The sequence below is a fragment of the Mastacembelus armatus genome, chromosome 20, assembly GCF_900324485.2.
Source record: "Mastacembelus armatus chromosome 20, fMasArm1.2, whole genome shotgun sequence".
NCBI classification, from domain to species: Eukaryota; Metazoa; Chordata; class Actinopteri; order Synbranchiformes; family Mastacembelidae; genus Mastacembelus; species Mastacembelus armatus.
In genome coordinates, this window is record NC_046652.1 from 7,705,843 (window position 1) to 7,721,616 (window position 15,774).

At 40.4% G+C, this 15,774-nt stretch overlaps 2 protein-coding genes across 3 annotated transcripts; one reads left to right on the forward strand and one right to left on the reverse strand.

Annotated features, from left to right (window-relative positions):
- Nucleotides 1-2,930: 2,930 nt before the first annotated feature.
- On the reverse strand, nucleotides 2,931-8,358 carry ythdf3 (YTH N6-methyladenosine RNA binding protein F3). 2 transcript variants are annotated; one of them, XM_026292685.1, is made up of 5 exons: nucleotides 8,284-8,358; nucleotides 7,593-7,617; nucleotides 7,076-7,155; nucleotides 5,262-6,881; nucleotides 2,931-3,216 (listed from the first exon to the last, which is right to left on the reverse strand). In XM_026292685.1, exons 1-5 carry the CDS (start codon nucleotides 8,284-8,286, stop codon nucleotides 3,193-3,195), a joined length of 1,752 nt encoding a protein of 583 aa, XP_026148470.1. In that variant the 5' UTR covers nucleotides 8,287-8,358; the 3' UTR covers nucleotides 2,931-3,192. The 2 variants fall into 2 exon arrangements, with proteins under 2 accessions (XP_026148470.1, XP_026148469.1); XM_026292684.1 differs by lacking the exon at nucleotides 8,284-8,358 and adding an exon at nucleotides 7,968-8,277.
- A 2,056-nt stretch (nucleotides 8,359-10,414) lies between these two features.
- abhd10b (abhydrolase domain containing 10, depalmitoylase b) lies at nucleotides 10,415-15,698 on the forward strand. The gene is made up of 5 exons (XM_026291748.1): nucleotides 10,415-10,529; nucleotides 10,909-11,095; nucleotides 12,396-12,507; nucleotides 13,585-13,722; nucleotides 13,831-15,698. Exons 1-5 carry the CDS (start codon nucleotides 10,436-10,438, stop codon nucleotides 14,170-14,172), a joined length of 873 nt encoding a protein of 290 aa, XP_026147533.1. The 5' UTR covers nucleotides 10,415-10,435; the 3' UTR covers nucleotides 14,173-15,698.
- Nucleotides 15,699-15,774: the final 76 nt, after the last annotated feature.

The window sequence follows — 15,774 nt, forward strand, 5'->3', positions numbered from 1 at the left end:
TATTTTATATTTTATAGTGGAATCTCTGTTTAAAGTTAAGAGCTACAGGACAATCTGAATTTCTCCAATGGGGATGAATAAAGTATCTGTCATGTCATGTCATAGCACCCAGAACAGGTTCAACAGGTGCATTGAAATCCAAACACGTGACTGCGTCACACCAGTCACGTGACCGATGACGTCAGACTCTTCATGTCATCGCTGTTTCACTTTGCGCTTCATTGGTTCAAATTGTTTCAATGCGTTTAATTGGCTCAGAGCGTTTCACTGCGTCATTGGCACATTAAAACGACCACAGTTTTCTGAACTTTTATTGCTGACATGGGATTGAAATGATTGTCAGAGTCGCGCTCTTGAGAGGTTGTTGTGGCGTCAGTTGGCCACCAGATGTCACTGTTCACAGACTGAAGCCTTAAACCTTTGAATCTTTTTCTACATAATTAGAAGGAAAGAGCTTCACGAGGCTTCACCTGCCCATCACTACCTAACAGATATTGATATTTAGCCTCAGGCTGAGCCTTACAGCTAATGTCAGATCAGAGTGTAGTGGTCGTTTTGGCTTGAACACACTGTAAACACTGTATATACAGTCGTTTTAGCCGCTCTCTCCAGGGGGCGTGTACATTCAACAAGCTCGCTGCTGATTGGCTCACTGCTCGTCTGCCGAAAAACTGAAACTGTCCGTTCGATATTCCGTTTTACTAAACGAAAACGAGAAAACGAAGCTTTTCATTTTTCCAATATTCTGTTTTACTAAACGAAAACGAGAAAACGAAGCTTTTCATTTTTCCAATATTCTGTTTTACTAAACGAAAACGAGAAAACGAAGCTTTTCATTTTTCCAATATTCTGTTTTACTAAACGAAAACGAGAAAACGAAGCTTTCATTTTCCAATATTCTGTTTTACTAAACGAAAACGAGAAAACGAAGCTTTTCATGTTTCCAATATTGTTTTACTAAACGAAAACGAGAAAACGAAACTTAGTTTTTCCAATATTGTTTTACTAAACGAAAACGAGAAAACGAAACTGTCCGTTCTTTCGATGTTTTACTAAACAAAACGAGAAAACGAAACAACGAAACTGTCCGTTCTTTCGATATTCTGTTTTACTAAAGAAAAACGAAAAAACAGGAAATTAGTCATTTTTTGGTTTTGCCGTTGTCATTGTTAAAAAACAGATGAACTAAGACTAATGTTATGTTTTTTGACACGATTAGAAGAAACGCCTCAGAGCTTCATGAGGCTTCACCTGCCCATCACTAGTAGTTTTTCGACATTGAAATAATGTCTCTAAAATTATTCCAGTAGTAGGGTAGGGCAGTAGGGTTCCTTCTTTGGAATTATTTCATCGGCTGCAACAACACTATGCAGCTTTCATGATCCGGTAGGATCACTGAGCCTTCCCATCTGTGCGACCTACTTTACTCATATTTGATATTATTAATTTCTTAATACTCATCCATCAATGTGTTTGTGTATAGCCCAGTGGATAAACAGAAGATGAAAGAATAAAGTACAACATTTTGAGGCACAATTCTGTTTGTCTTTTGAGCTCTGAAACATGACAAAGAGCCTCACTATTCATTTTTGCCACCCGACACTAGGCTGGAAACCACTGGTTTATTGTTTGCTTCAGAGGATTGTATGTCAGACATACGTACATACTGTATACAAGTACAAATGACAAAAAACTGGTACTTTAACATATGTTCAAAATATCACTTCTAAATTTGAAATATTGAAATTATGTGAAATCTTCATCTGAAAATAAAGTGTGGTGTCAAATAAATATAATGGAAATATTTATGTTTGCCTCTAAAATGCAAAGTATAGATATAAAATTAAAACATACAGCAACAGCCAGTTGTCATGAACAAACAGATGTCCCTGTTACACTGCATACAGCATTTGTACTGTGGCGTTAACTAACCCATTTTACACTGACAACGCTGCCTCCCACATAATCTTGAGGATGACAACTTGACTTGCATCTTTCATATCTTAATATGATCAAACCCACCCTCTTGGCATTAATAAACTTTACACCCATTATATCCTGAAATGTAAAGCACACGTGGAAACGGAGTGGCTCTACAATCTATACAGTGCACTCATACAGAGGCACCAATAGAAAGAGGATCATCTTGTGCTGAGAAGAGTTTATACTTGTCAGCGATATTGTTATATGAAGTATGAAAGTAATGCATACATCAGAAAAGCAAAACTATGACATACTACATTTGTGCTAAACACGGTTAATTTTTAATTTTTATTTACCTAGTGAGCTAACTAAAAGGAGAAAGCCATCACATCCTTGTAGTTGATGTTTATTGTTTTGGGGGAATCCCAGTCAAGCCGAGCAGGAAGACTGATAGTAGGGGTTCTCCCAAAAGTGCCAAGTGTTACTGATAGACAGTCTGAGCCTGAGGTAAGGAACAGTACATCAACATCAGAGTGAAGAGTCACCCACAGGGAGCATGGAGGCTATTGCTAGCTTTACCAGAGCAGCAGGTTTCTCCTCGGACAAATGCATTTCTAAATGACATAATGAAGATGTGCACTCACCAGCCTGCTGCATACCTATTTTGATACACAGAAAACAGATGCAGAAATGAATTTAACAGTAGGGTGAGGATGCCCTATGATTGTAACTGATTCCCTATATTTCATCCTACCTGCCACTCGTCCACAGCCTTTGTGTGAGGAGGAGGAACAGGCAGCAGAATACAGATTCAGTACAGTACAAAATCAATTTATATATATATATATCATCTTTAATTCTCTTTAGGAGTGGATGAAGTTAATCAATATCCCAAACATGACTCTAAAAAAAATACAAATAATCCCAGTGAACTCTTCAGTCAGGTTGCTCACAACTAAAAATCCAAAAAAAAAAAAAAAAAAAAAAAAAAAAAGAGTTAAGGGTACTGGTGGTAGATGTTGTTCAGGACTGCTTTGAATACAGAGTGTTTGAAACAGGCTACTTTCTTTTTCTCATGAAACAGAAACACAAGGTTTCATGCACCAGTCATCACATACAGAGTCCATCATTGTGATGTTCAAGTGTTCAGATACATTGTCATCTTCAGCAGAAAGATTGTGAGAGCCTTTCCTCCTTGTGGTTAGGCAAATATTAATTAAGGTCCTACTTCATTAGTGTTGCAGTTCTAGCAGAAAGCTTACCAGAAGGTTACTGTTTATTTCTATTGCGCTCCTGAAAACAGAAAAAAAAAGATGATCAGTGAAGGGTATGTGATTTCTGTTTGAAGTTAAAGTAAATAAAGACAAGAGTTTAAGAGACTATCCCCTGTAAGTAAAATAAAGAGCTAAAAACATGGGTACAGTTGTGCTCATAAATTTACATACCACTAGAACAATTTGAGAATCTCAGGACATTTTTAAAAGATATAAATGATCATACAGAAAACATTTATTTAGATGATGTAGTTATATTTTCCCAAAAAAAATGGACAATATTTCTCAAATTGTGTCAGGGGTATGTAGATTCAACAGTACTGTGTAAGGAAGAGTACATCAACTGTGTGTACCAACAATTTCTAGAAAAAAAAACAAAACTGAAGATCATTGTGTCACTTGCTAGACTTTCAGGCTCACTGGGAGGAATGTCCTCTTTAAACCAGGCCCCCAGTATAATTCTGTCCCTAGTCAGTTTGCAGATCTAAAGAGACAACTTTATAGGTCTTCCAGTACAAGACCTATTAATTTATTATTGATTTGACTACAAATATAGTAACCTAACAATGCAATTGAATTTATTTGTTAAAAAAGGAGAACACAAAATATTTACAATTTCTTTTTGTCAAATAAAATCTACTGCCCCTTTGATATTCACTCTACTTTTCAGATAACACCTGGTGTGAAATCAAACTAATTAACTGTCTTTTGAGTTTGATGATGATTATAGCACACTGGCATGTAGCCAAATATGCCACGAGCTTCCACAATGCAGCATATTGAGAGTAAGAAAGTAGCTAACCTATATATATTCAATTTCAAAGGAGTCATACTAATATAATCCTGCAGCAACATTTAGATCACGCAATGTAATTTTTTAAAAAACACTTGGGGAAGGTGTGGTAGTGCAGGTAGCTGTGCTGGTTTGACACCTTTCAAAGTTCAGAAATAAGTCAAACAATAGCAAACAATGTCAGGCAAAGGAGGGTGAGGTGATCGTGTCATGTAGGTCAGGGCTACAAAAGCAGCACAGTCTTCACAATGCAGGATGAAACAGGCTTTGAATTGACAGGTTGTTCTCAGAAGTCTAAAAACAGTGACTTGAACTATTTATGAAAAGGTAACCTAGCGCATATTAACAAGGTGGCAGCAAGGAGCCAATACAACATCAATGGAGTACCAAGTGGTGGAGGAGAGGGAGAAAAGGAGTGGGTCATGAGGGTTTTCTAAATGCAATTAGATTAGCATACTGGTGAATCTAAGAATGGATGCAGCAGAATGCTAGTAATGATAACATGTTACTCACTCCTTGGCTGCTGTTTTTCCACAGCATTATCGTGCCACAGAGTTTTTACTACTAAGACCGACATTTGTGGTACACCACTGTTATTACCACTGTAACATATTTTAATTTTCCTCCTCAGGGTGCAGGTGTACAAAGTGTGAGTGGACAGTCATATGTAATAGGTATGTATTTTTACTGTCAACTTTGCTTGCAAGCATTTTAAAAGTCAATCCTTTAGAATACATAAGGCAAACTGTGCAAAACTATGAGGCAAGTTTCAGCCAGTCTGCAGGCTGAGGGCTTACATTAAAGACCAATTAAGCATGAGGAGCCTGTGGGAAGTGAAGAGGCTTGGCATTCAAAGGGTGATTGGAGTCTACATCTGGCTTTGTCTGAGAAAAGGAATGCCAAGAATGTGGGCTATTTCAGGAAACCTCTATGCATCTAACCCCACTTGGGCAGATCAACACAACCTAACAGCACAAGATGGCCGATGAGTAATCGGGGATTTCAGAACCTGCTTCTGAATAATGGTGACATATCAATCTGCTGACAGGGCTTTGAGAACTTCCATTTACATCAGACTATTCACTAAGCAACAGGATGTCTAACAGCAGATGGAATAAGACCAGCTGATTACACTCTTGCAACAGCCTGTAGAACCAGTTAGTGAAAGCGAGCCTTTCCTTGAAATACAGGGTAACTAAACTATACTGTGGCATGCATACCAGCAAGCTATTTACAGAGGACAGGGCTCTTTAAATAGGGCTTTATCTCACCTTCCTTAGAGCCTCCTCCTCTTCCTGGCGTTTCTCATAATGTGCAAAGTCATCAAAGATTGAGGTGGTATGCTTGTAAGTGGCGATAATTTTAAGCACTTGTTTGGCCTTCTCCAGAGGAACTTCTTGAGTGTCCCTGGAGTTGGTCACTGGCTTGTTGTCATTGTTCTCCAGCCGGATGTGTCGCAGCTGGTTGTTGGGCACGTCTTTAATGAAAACCCACTTCACCTCAAATTTGCCCTTCCACTTGTCCTGAGACCAGACACCTGCATAGGCATTGTAGTCCACCAGTGAGCACATCTCGGCCACGCCACAGAAGTGCCCACTGCCATTGACACTAAACAACAGGTACAGGGGCCCTTTGTTGCCTAAGGAGCGGTAGGCACCATCCAGGCGCTTGTTGCCATGTTCTGTACTACACCAGATAGAGTACTTGATTGAGCGGTGGATGTCGTCTTCCGAATAGCTCTTGATAACGAAGACACGTCCATTTTTCAAGTTCCAGTCAAAGTCTTTGGGGTTGTAGTTGTTGAGTGCACAGAGTTCCTCTAGCACAGGATGCACTTCTCCAGAGCAAGGAGAGGCACTGAGTGGGATTCCTTCACCCAAACCAAAGCCCTCACCCCGGTTCCTGGGAGCCACCCAACGACTGGGAGGCGGGCCAAGCTGTTGTGGTTGTTGAGGATGAAGGGAATGTGGACCAGGTGGAGAGGGGAGGTGCAGTTGTGGAGGACCAGTGGGCAGAGGCTGGGGGTGTTGGGGGGACTGGAGCTGAAACGGCTGGTGTTGGTGTTGAGGTGGCAAAGTAAGGGCTGAGGGCTGAGCTAGGAGAGGTTGCTGCACCAGAGACTGTGGAGAGATCATAGTCTGAGCTAATGGGGGCTTGTTCAGAAAGCTCTTATCGTCCCAAGTACCAATGTTCAGATTGTGCTTTATGGGGGGTGGAGTAATGGCGGTGCCTACCCCCATTCCCATATTGGCTTTTGGTTTGACCTTCGGCTGTGGCTTGGCCGGCTTCTTGGCAATGGCTGCCCAGGAGGCAGGTTTAGGTGCGGATGAGCTGACAGACAGAGGAAAGTTATTGGCTGCCATGCTGCTCATAGCAACTGTGCCTCTCAAAGGCGAGCCCACGGTTTTGGTGACAGCTGCCACCATGTCTGTACCTAGTTTTAATCCTGTCATTCCCTGCTCAATGCTGTTCAATACCGGTACCTTACTGAGCTGGGTGTCACTTCCAAAACCTGCTTGTCCATCTGTGATGGCCCGACCCAGTGAGCTGGGGGCATACCCGTAGCTATTGCTGTAGACTGAGTTCGGTGTGGACTGTCCCTGAGAGACACTGGTACCCCAAGCAGAAAAGTCAGCACTACCAGGGAAAAAGTTAAAGCCATGCTGGTTAAGGAAGGGAGGGGTGTTTCCCAGGGCACCTGGCTGGCTGAATACACCATCAGGAATGAAATGTGGCTCGCCATTGCTCATCTGTCCATAGGTAGTTAGGTAGGGCATAGGAGGGTCTCCTGCTGTGGACCAAGCTGCCTCTCCCAGTGAGTAAGGGAAACCAATGGAGGGAGGATAGTAGCTGGGCATGTAGGGGTCAGTCATTGGAGGATAGTTGTTACTCTGTATTGAACAGAGGGACCAGCAGTTAATGTGCTGTACAGAATCAGAGGCAAACTAAAAATATAAGCAAATTGGAATATGATGGACATATAAAATAAAGAACAAAATTACAAACTGTATGAAATTAGGGGCTGAACAGTAATCATAACTCCAAGCTGTCAGTCTGAACAGACTAGATTATTACATAATGCTACCTGATTTGTCTGGCTGCCTAGGTACGGCTCAAAATCATCATCATTCACGCCATCCTTTTGCTGCATTGATCCGTTTTGTACTGAGGGTAGAAAAAGAGGACATCAAGTCATCATTTAGGTACAGCTGTGTTTAGAAATGTAAATACCACAGGCACAGTTAGAGAAATATTGGCCATTTTTTTTGAGACTGTGCCTTTTTAAAAACATGACAACATTTACTGAAGATACTATGAACACTTTCCGTATAAAGAAACATTTTCTGTGTGACCATTTATAGCCAGTATTTGTCAGATTGTGTCAGGGTGAATGTATAAAGTATGGAAGTTGTACAGGTAGTTAAAAACCAAAAAACCAAGGTGTAATGCAGTTTTCATGGTGTGTGTGTGTGTGTGTGCAGAGGTATTGATAAAACACTGCATATACACTGGTTTTTGGCTTTAGTTTCAGCAGGTCATTTCAAATCAAAACACAAGCAGACTTTAAAAATCCGTCCAGAACACTGCTCTCATGAACATACCTTTACTTCCCTGGCCTTTAGGTCTCTGAAACAATGGGGAGCACAGGAGAAAGAGATGAGACTGTGGTCAGACCAGGACAGAAAGCAGAAACATGGACAGACTAGAGTAACCGTGAGCCTCGGCCCGGTCGTTAACATGGACGCGTTATTTGGCGTTAAGGACCCCGGCTGTCAAAGCCTAAACGGAGCCGCACTGGCAGCCGGGCTACATCTACGGGTTTCTGACGGTACAGTCGCCCTACACTGCAGCTAACAGCTACCATATGTCCGACTTTTAAACAGTTTGACCTGGCATGCCGAGCCGGACCAAACTACTGTCGGCAAACTTTCACGTCTCCGCGCCGCTCGTTAATTCTCAGCGCCGGGCACACGAACCTGATCGACCGTGCTCGCGGACATCCTCCAGGAGCAGAAACTGGTCGCTGTTTGTGAGACCGTCCACGACTGCCCCCCTCCCTCCCCTCCTGCACTTCGGTGCTTCCCTGCCTCCTCTCCCCGGGTGTCCAACCGGTCTGTTAACGCTACAAGGCGACGCTTTCCTCCCGCTAACGACGACCCGGTACTCCTGGCTGCTGCAAACCGCGGCTTTGTGTCCGTGCACGGGGCGTCAATTGACGCGTACGCCCCCGCCACAGATGTTTTGTATCAGTCAATCTGAAACGGACCGGGGTCCAACTAGACTAGCCCTTACCATGATCCACTATGGCGGACAGGCTTTTCACTCCCGCTTCCGTTCCGTGCTGCTGCTCCGTGACCTTCCGCCTGTGACGCTCCGAGTCATGTTACACACAGAGCCGCGAAGTGAAGCCGCTCATTGAGCAGCATAACATATTAACATTCATCTATTTCATGTGATTAATTACTGCTGCTTTATCGTGTTCAACTCATTTGAACTACCTTATAGCTTATATGCTTAGAATCTGAATTAGTCCTACTTTATTATATACTTACAAATAAAGTATACATATTACATTATATTATATACTTATCTTTTTCCCCCGTGGGGGATGAATAAAGTATCTATCTATCTATCTATCTATCTATCTATCTATCTATCTATCTATCTATCTATCTATCTATCTATCTATATACTGGTGGGTGTTTTTTTTAATCCTCCATAGGGCATCAATAGTCTATTATTATACTGTGCTTTGACTCTGAAAGGTAACTAGAACTAAGCCTGTCAAACAAATGACATGTCAGTACTTATTTCACTGTTGTCCAAACAGGTCAAAACAAATTGACCTGTCAAATGAAATACATAACAGGTATACGACTCCCAACAACTCCACAACAAGTACTAGACCAGGTTTTATTTACTAAGGTACTGCACTGAAGTACACTTCTGAGCTATTTATACATTATTTTTCCATTTTCAAATACTTCACTGCATTTGTCTGGTTGCGGTATCTTTCTAGTTGAAGATTTTTTCATATTGTCAGTTTCTTAAATATGATGGCTTATATAGATTTAACCACACACTAGAGGCCTAGAATCCCAGTTCACCAACTACATTACAAAGATGCAAAACTATCTAAGTAGTAATTATAAATATTTATTTACCATTTGTAATGAAGCTAAAAACTGTATAGAGGGATCAGTTCGGTGGAAATATCTCTATCCAAAATAGTGACCTCTTTAAGGAAATGCTAGTAAGTTATGAGCCTTAACTTGACCTGAAATTGTTGGACATTGATTTAATTGTTCAGTTTATGAGCTCATTGATGAGACCAATGATTCTGTTTGTGTCCTAATGTCCTGCAAATGAGGCATCCTGGACTTTCTAGTGATGGCACTGGAGCTGAGGTATGACCAACAGAGCATGTGTTTTGTCTTTTAAAATGGTGGCAAATGCTGCAAGTACCTTGCCTGGCAGTAGGAGAGGTAAACTATCAAAGTTATAAAGACAGTATGTACCTGTTCTTCATAATCATATTGTGTTTTTTAATTTATGAAAGTCTTAACTATATTATATTACAATTAAACAAGCAATATGCATTATAACCCTTTCAAAATACACATTTCATTTCATAAATTTAGGCACAGAATCTACTCCTTGTTGGGTTTAGGCAAAACAATTATACATGGTTAGGTTTTGTAACAGTAACTACATGGTTTAGATGCAAAAAAGACATGGCTGAATTTAGGAAGAAAACTATATGGATAATTGTTAGAAACAAAAGCTGCTTGGTTAAGGTTTGGAACAAAAACTACTAAAAGGTACTTCACAAAGCGAGAACTGGTTTTTGATGTGCAATTCATAGGCGAGATCATGTCATTGTGTTGTGGCCGATCCCCACTGTGTTGTTCATCATGCAAAGCGTTATATTAGTTTGTAATGCTGATAAAATGAGAAGCATTAGCTATAAATGCACAGAAAATGAAACATTACCAATACCAAACTGATCCTTATTGTGCCATTTTTGTGACAAAGTAAAACCTGATGCTGTCTACAAGGGACATGCTATCACAAAACAATAAATAACATTTTTGAAAAAAATCTGGGACATGTTCTTTATACTCCAAAGATTTAAATTATATTAAATAAATCAAAATATGAACACCTTTTCTCTTGTCTCAGGACACTATGGATAAGTTATGGATAGCTAACTAAAAAACCCTTAGCTGCTGTAACGTGTATTCACACACATTCATTCAAAAATACTAGAATTAACATTGTACACGTTTAGGCTGTGCTTGATGCCACATTTCTTAACACAGTCACTTTTTGTGGCCCCACAGGGTGAATGAATGAACAGTGTGAAAACATGTGTGAGGAGCACCCATAGTAAGGAGTTACTGCTGCTATTCTCGCGATACTTCCCGAGTGGTCGCGTAGCAGTATGGCAGCTGTGGCGCTGAGGGCCTGGCGCAGAGGAGTTTCACAGATTTTAAGTAATGGAGGGGTCGCAGCTTTGTCTCCTAAGCTCCTGGAAGGTTTGTTTTAGTCTTCGTTGATTGTACGGTTAATTTCACAACGCCTGCGTTTCATAAGGCAGTGGGGAATCGCTCAGGAGGGGGTGTGGCGCGCATGACTGCGTCGTCTCAAAAATGTAGGGCGTCTGAAACGGTGCAGCGTTTGCGCTTTGTGGCTGTTTTCTTCTTTATTGCGTTGATTTTTGTAGTATTTCAAAATACTGAGACGTAAGGTGGCCTCGTGTAAGTGTTATAATTGTGCCACTATTCTTGGGCACAGAGGCCCAGTCCGTTATATTGTGGTGTCTGTGGTGTGTCGTTTCACTGCCCTGGGGGCATTTAACTAAGTTGCATAAAAATGTTTTGTAACAACAATAATACGTTGTACTGTGTCAAGCAGGAGACAGGAGACACAAGTCCACAGTTCAGTATGCATCACGACCAGACCTTCCCAAGCTGGCCTACAGAAGAGTGAAGGGGAAAAGCCCAGGTGTGGTCTTCCTCCCCGGATATGGATCTAACATGAATGGCCAGAAAGCTGAGGCACTGGAGGAGTTCTGCAGGTCCCTGGGGCACTCGTACCTCAGGTAAAGCATCCTAAACACTCTCAGACGTACACACTGAGGCCACTCTTTGCTTGTAATCCTAGGACAAACTGACCAGCAGTGACAGAAAGTGTGTAGGTATTCGAATACTCTATTAAAGTACAGGTTTGAGGTATTTGTACTTTGAGTGATTTTGTTTTCTGATATGTCATATTTGAAGTTCACTGCAGTTCAGGTGTAAATACTGTACTTTTCACATGTAGTTGGTAGTTAGTTTTCAGACTTGGATTAATTAAACAAATTATAACAGACTTTATTGATCACCTGTGGTAAATTGAAAAGTACCGAGCAGTATGTCAATTAATTCAAACTATAAGCATGAAAAGTGCTAAAGTTAGCTTTACCAGCTGCAACATTGAACTGATGAATACAATAATGAATCACTAATTATGATCCAGTAATATTATATATTTTAATGTGAAATGTGCCATTCTGCATAATGCATACTTTTACTCCTGGTATTTCAAGCATATTTTGAAGCACGCTCTTTTGTACTTCATATTTTGAATGTAGGACTTTTACATGTATTTTTACACTATGGTATTTATACTTTCACTTAAAGTATCTAGTGAGAACTTTCTTCCATCACTGCCATATTGATTGGAAGACGCACTGTACTTCATACAAAGGGCTCGGTATCAACATCGATTTCCCAATTCGATTTGATTTGATTTCACAAAATTCAGTATTGAATCATCATATTCCTGATCATCAGATAAATACTAATGTAACAAGAAGCATTTCTCAGAATATGAATAACAGTATTGTTTACTTGAAAATTTAACAGCATACAATGCAAAGTATAGGCCAAAGACACATCTGTTTTTTAGGCGTACATGTGAAAATACAGATGAAAATACAGATGAGCAAAATTAATCTAAACCCACTGGTTTATCATTTCGAGCCTTTTTTCCACTCTAGAGCAGGGGTCTCCAACCCTGGTCCTCGAGCGCTACTGTACTGCATGTTTTCCAGATATCCCTGCCCTACCCACTGCAGATTACCTGTAACAGGTGTGCTCAGGTCTGAGCTGTATGCCTTTTGAATGTTTTTAATTTTTTAAAAATACCTCTGACCATTTCCTTGCAAAGCCAACATTTGATGGTTGGACATAAAGATGTTTTTCCGCTGTACTAAACATATGAAGAATTAATCACATGTTCACTGTGGTAATCTATTATTAAAAAAAATCTGAATTAACCTTGTGTGTGGCCTGTCATCGCTTGCCATAGTTTTATCCTCTGATACCCATGGCCATGGACTTTTCTGTTTGTTTTCCCAGGTTTGACTACACAGGACATGGGGCCTCGGAGGGAGTGCTAGCAGAGGGAACCATTGGTACCTGGAAAAAAGACGTTCTTTTCGTTTTAGATGAGTTAGCAGAGGGGCCACAGGTAAATATTTCTGAGAGTCATGCCCCTTTCAAAATTATGGTGATTAGAAATCAGCAAACTTGTTAAAACTTTGCTTAGTAGGAAATGGAATTGAGAGGCTGTTTGCATTTAGGCCTGATTTCAAATGCACGTTCCTAAAAAAAAAAAGCGTCTCTCTGATGCTGTCAGAAACTTGTAGCTGATATTCAGATTTGTCAGATTTGTTACTGGAACTAAAACTAATGACTTCTTTTTCTGCTTTAGGCCAGTTAGTTTAATTAGTGTATTCCGGCACTTCTCCAGATGGAGGCACTGTGTTACCACATTTCTAAAACTGGATGGAGGGATGTGATCAAGTTAAAGCACTCCTTAGGACCCCTGTCTGTATATATTAAGTCATTTTTGTTTCAGGTTTAAATGTTTCCATTGATGTTAAGAGGCTTGTGCTGTTCTGTTTTTTGCTGCTTAGAAATATTTTCAGGATCAGACAGTATCTTTTGAATGTACTGAAAAACAAAGGAGTTATAGCTCATTTGCAGATGGTTCAAAGTGCCACAGCCCATTTTCTCACTAAAGCAAAGTGTAGAGACCACAAAAGCCCAGTGGTGGCCTTCCTTTGCTATAAATCTTATTTAGAATTGCGTATAAAAATAGTGATAAACTACCAGACGAAGCCCCTTAGTATGTCTCTGAACTGCTGTGTTGAGTTACCCAATTCATTTGGTATCTGTAAAAAATACTTTTGATATTCTCTTGCTGATTTTAATCAAATCTTCAGTATTCCACTTGATTTATTGTTATATATGTATGGGTGTGTAAGCTCAGTATATAATATGTGTTTAATCATGTTTTGATGCTTTGATTTGCTTTATTTGTCTCTTGTGTATTTTTCTTGTGAAGCACTTTGGGACATTTGTCTTCAAAGGTGTTATATAAATAAATCTTTACTTACTTACTTATTTAAACATTTGTGGTATTTTTATTCTTCCACTAATGTGGTATTATGCTGTCTTTAGAATATGGTTTTACTCTGGTTGTGTATTAATCAGTGGGCTATGTGGTTTACACGCTGCTTATGGAGATTTTGCTTACTTGCAGATACTGGTGGGCTCCAGCATAGGTGGTTGGCTAATGCTGCTGGCAGCCATTGCAAGACCAGAAAAGACTGCTGCACTGGTGGGCATTTCCACTGCTGCCGATCACATAGTAACATCTTTCAACTGTCTTCCGCTGGAGGTGCGAACATTAAATATTAATATTACATGATTCAGCTGCTTCATTTTTAACTTTGCAGGCATTCTCAATTAAAATGTTTTTTGTTGTGGTTCCTGTTTGAATTTTCAGTCACGCAAGGAGTTTGAGGAGAAGGGGGAGTGGACAGTGCCCACCAAACACACAGAGGAGGGTGTTTACAAGTTTAGCATTGACTTTCTGCATGAGGCAGAAAATCACTGTGTGCTCCACAGTCCCATTCCCATCACCTGTCCTGTACGGCTCATTCATGGGCTCAAAGACGAGGACGTCCCCTGGCACATTTCCATGCAGGTTGCAGAACGTGTCCTCAGTCCTGATGTGGATGTTATCCTTCGGCGACATGGCCAACACCGTATGTCTGAGAAGGATGATATCAAGCTCATGGTCTACACTATTGACGATCTCATAGACAAGCTGACCACTATGGTCTGAGTAAGGAAGGGGTTAGTGAGTTGGAGAGGCTGCTGAGCTATGGAGAGGAGGACTATGTTTAGTGGAAAGACAACCCTCATGGAGACTACCCCAAAAAATAGGATATTTCTCTGCCAAATTTGACCTTCCATCGATCTCTTTTATTTTTCCTGTACATCATCTGTGCAAGCTATAATAAAAGGGAGCTTACCTTCCAGCTGTTCCCTTTATCTTCAGACTGCATGTACTGTATTTTCTCGACTATATGTTGCATCGGAGTGTTTGTCGCTTTCAGCAAAAAGAAAGGGGGGGGCAGTGCTTTCTTTTGGGTGGCATTTTCACTCATTACACTAGGCGTTTAAGCATCGACACTTACCTTTTCAACATTACAGTATTATCTTCTATTGAGTTAAGAATGCCACCTAACGCTAGTGACTACTCGGCCAAATTGCTGCAAATATTCACATATGAGTCGTTTCACTGTATGGCACGCAGGACAAGCCAGAGGAGGAAAAAAGGTGTGACTTATAGTCTGGAAAATATGGTATATGTGTTTCAGGTTATTATATTGAGTGTTATATTGGCCAGCCGTTATTAGGTCTGCCGTTGCTGCTATCTCTGCCATTGTTTTTTCTCTTTGACCGTACTCCCGACCTCACCCAAATACATGCATAGTTATCCTGTGCCTTTTTATAAACACTTTTCACTTGCTTTGGCCAATAAAACGTCTGCACACAAACGTTGGGGTCTCATCCTGTTACTACAAATAACACAACATACCAGTAATCAAATGACAACAGCTGTCTTTATGAGCAAACAGTGTGCAGATGATACTCAAATATACAGATAAAAGTTACAAGAAATTCAGTTATATTACAGAGAAGTTTTAATTTATAAGTCAATACTTATGAAATTATATTTTCAAGGCAAAATTGGGCACCCAGTCAAATAGAAGAGAAGTTCAAAATGATCAGATTTCTCTGATATAAATTCAGACAATAAATGGCAGAACATTAAACAGTAATTTGACAGTTCCATTATACTCTGAACACTGTGAATTGTATTTATTTGGTAGTAGTACAGTACTCTGCAGTATTAAAGCCATGTTAATTTTTGTTAGCAGAGTATTCTGTTTGATGACTCCCTGTACCTGCTGGCCTTTAGTCATAGAGCCGCATGCTGAATGGAGCCACTGGACTGTTAATCATTAACATGTAATTGACCACTAGCTGCACTGGGCTCAATGGGGTGAGACAACCACTTTTAACTCTCTCAGGTCTGCTTAACTGCAGCTGTGACCTTTAAACTCATGGCTGAGCTATGCAGTTTGTGTCAAACCTAAGATCAAACACATTAGTTGGAGAAGACAGCTTGACAATCGTAAGCAGAGGAGATGGCATTAAAGGCCACGTCATATGGTGATATTGCTGTATGGTGGTTTTACGTCAAGCAGATTTGTACAACTCCTGCATTTCGTTTGTTTTCCAATTACTGTGCATTTTCATTTTGTGTTTTCCAGTTGCTCTAAATAAAGGAAACAAACCCTCCCTTTTGAGCCACACTTTATCCACAACAGGGGAAAAAAAGTCAATAAGCAAAGAGAAAATGCTCATTAGTGAAACA

Coding starts and splice junctions, on each gene's coding strand:
- ythdf3 (XM_026292684.1), bottom strand. CDS start 7,991: ATGTCCGCGAGCACGGTCGATCAG. Junction 6,882..7,075: donor TAGGCAGCCAGACAAATCAG/GTAGCATTATGT, acceptor TGTTCAATACAG/AGTAACAACTATCCTCCAAT. Junction 3,217..5,261: donor AGGAGGAGGCTCTAAGGAAG/GTGAGATAAAGC, acceptor TTCTGTTTTCAG/GAGCGCAATAGAAATAAACA.
- abhd10b (XM_026291748.1), top strand. CDS start 10,436: ATGGCAGCTGTGGCGCTGAGGGCCTGGCGCAGAGGAGTTTCACAGATT. Junction 10,530..10,908: donor GTCTCCTAAGCTCCTGGAAG/GTTTGTTTTAGT, acceptor TGTGTCAAGCAG/GAGACAGGAGACACAAGTCC. Junction 11,096..12,395: donor CTGGGGCACTCGTACCTCAG/GTAAAGCATCCT, acceptor TTGTTTTCCCAG/GTTTGACTACACAGGACATG.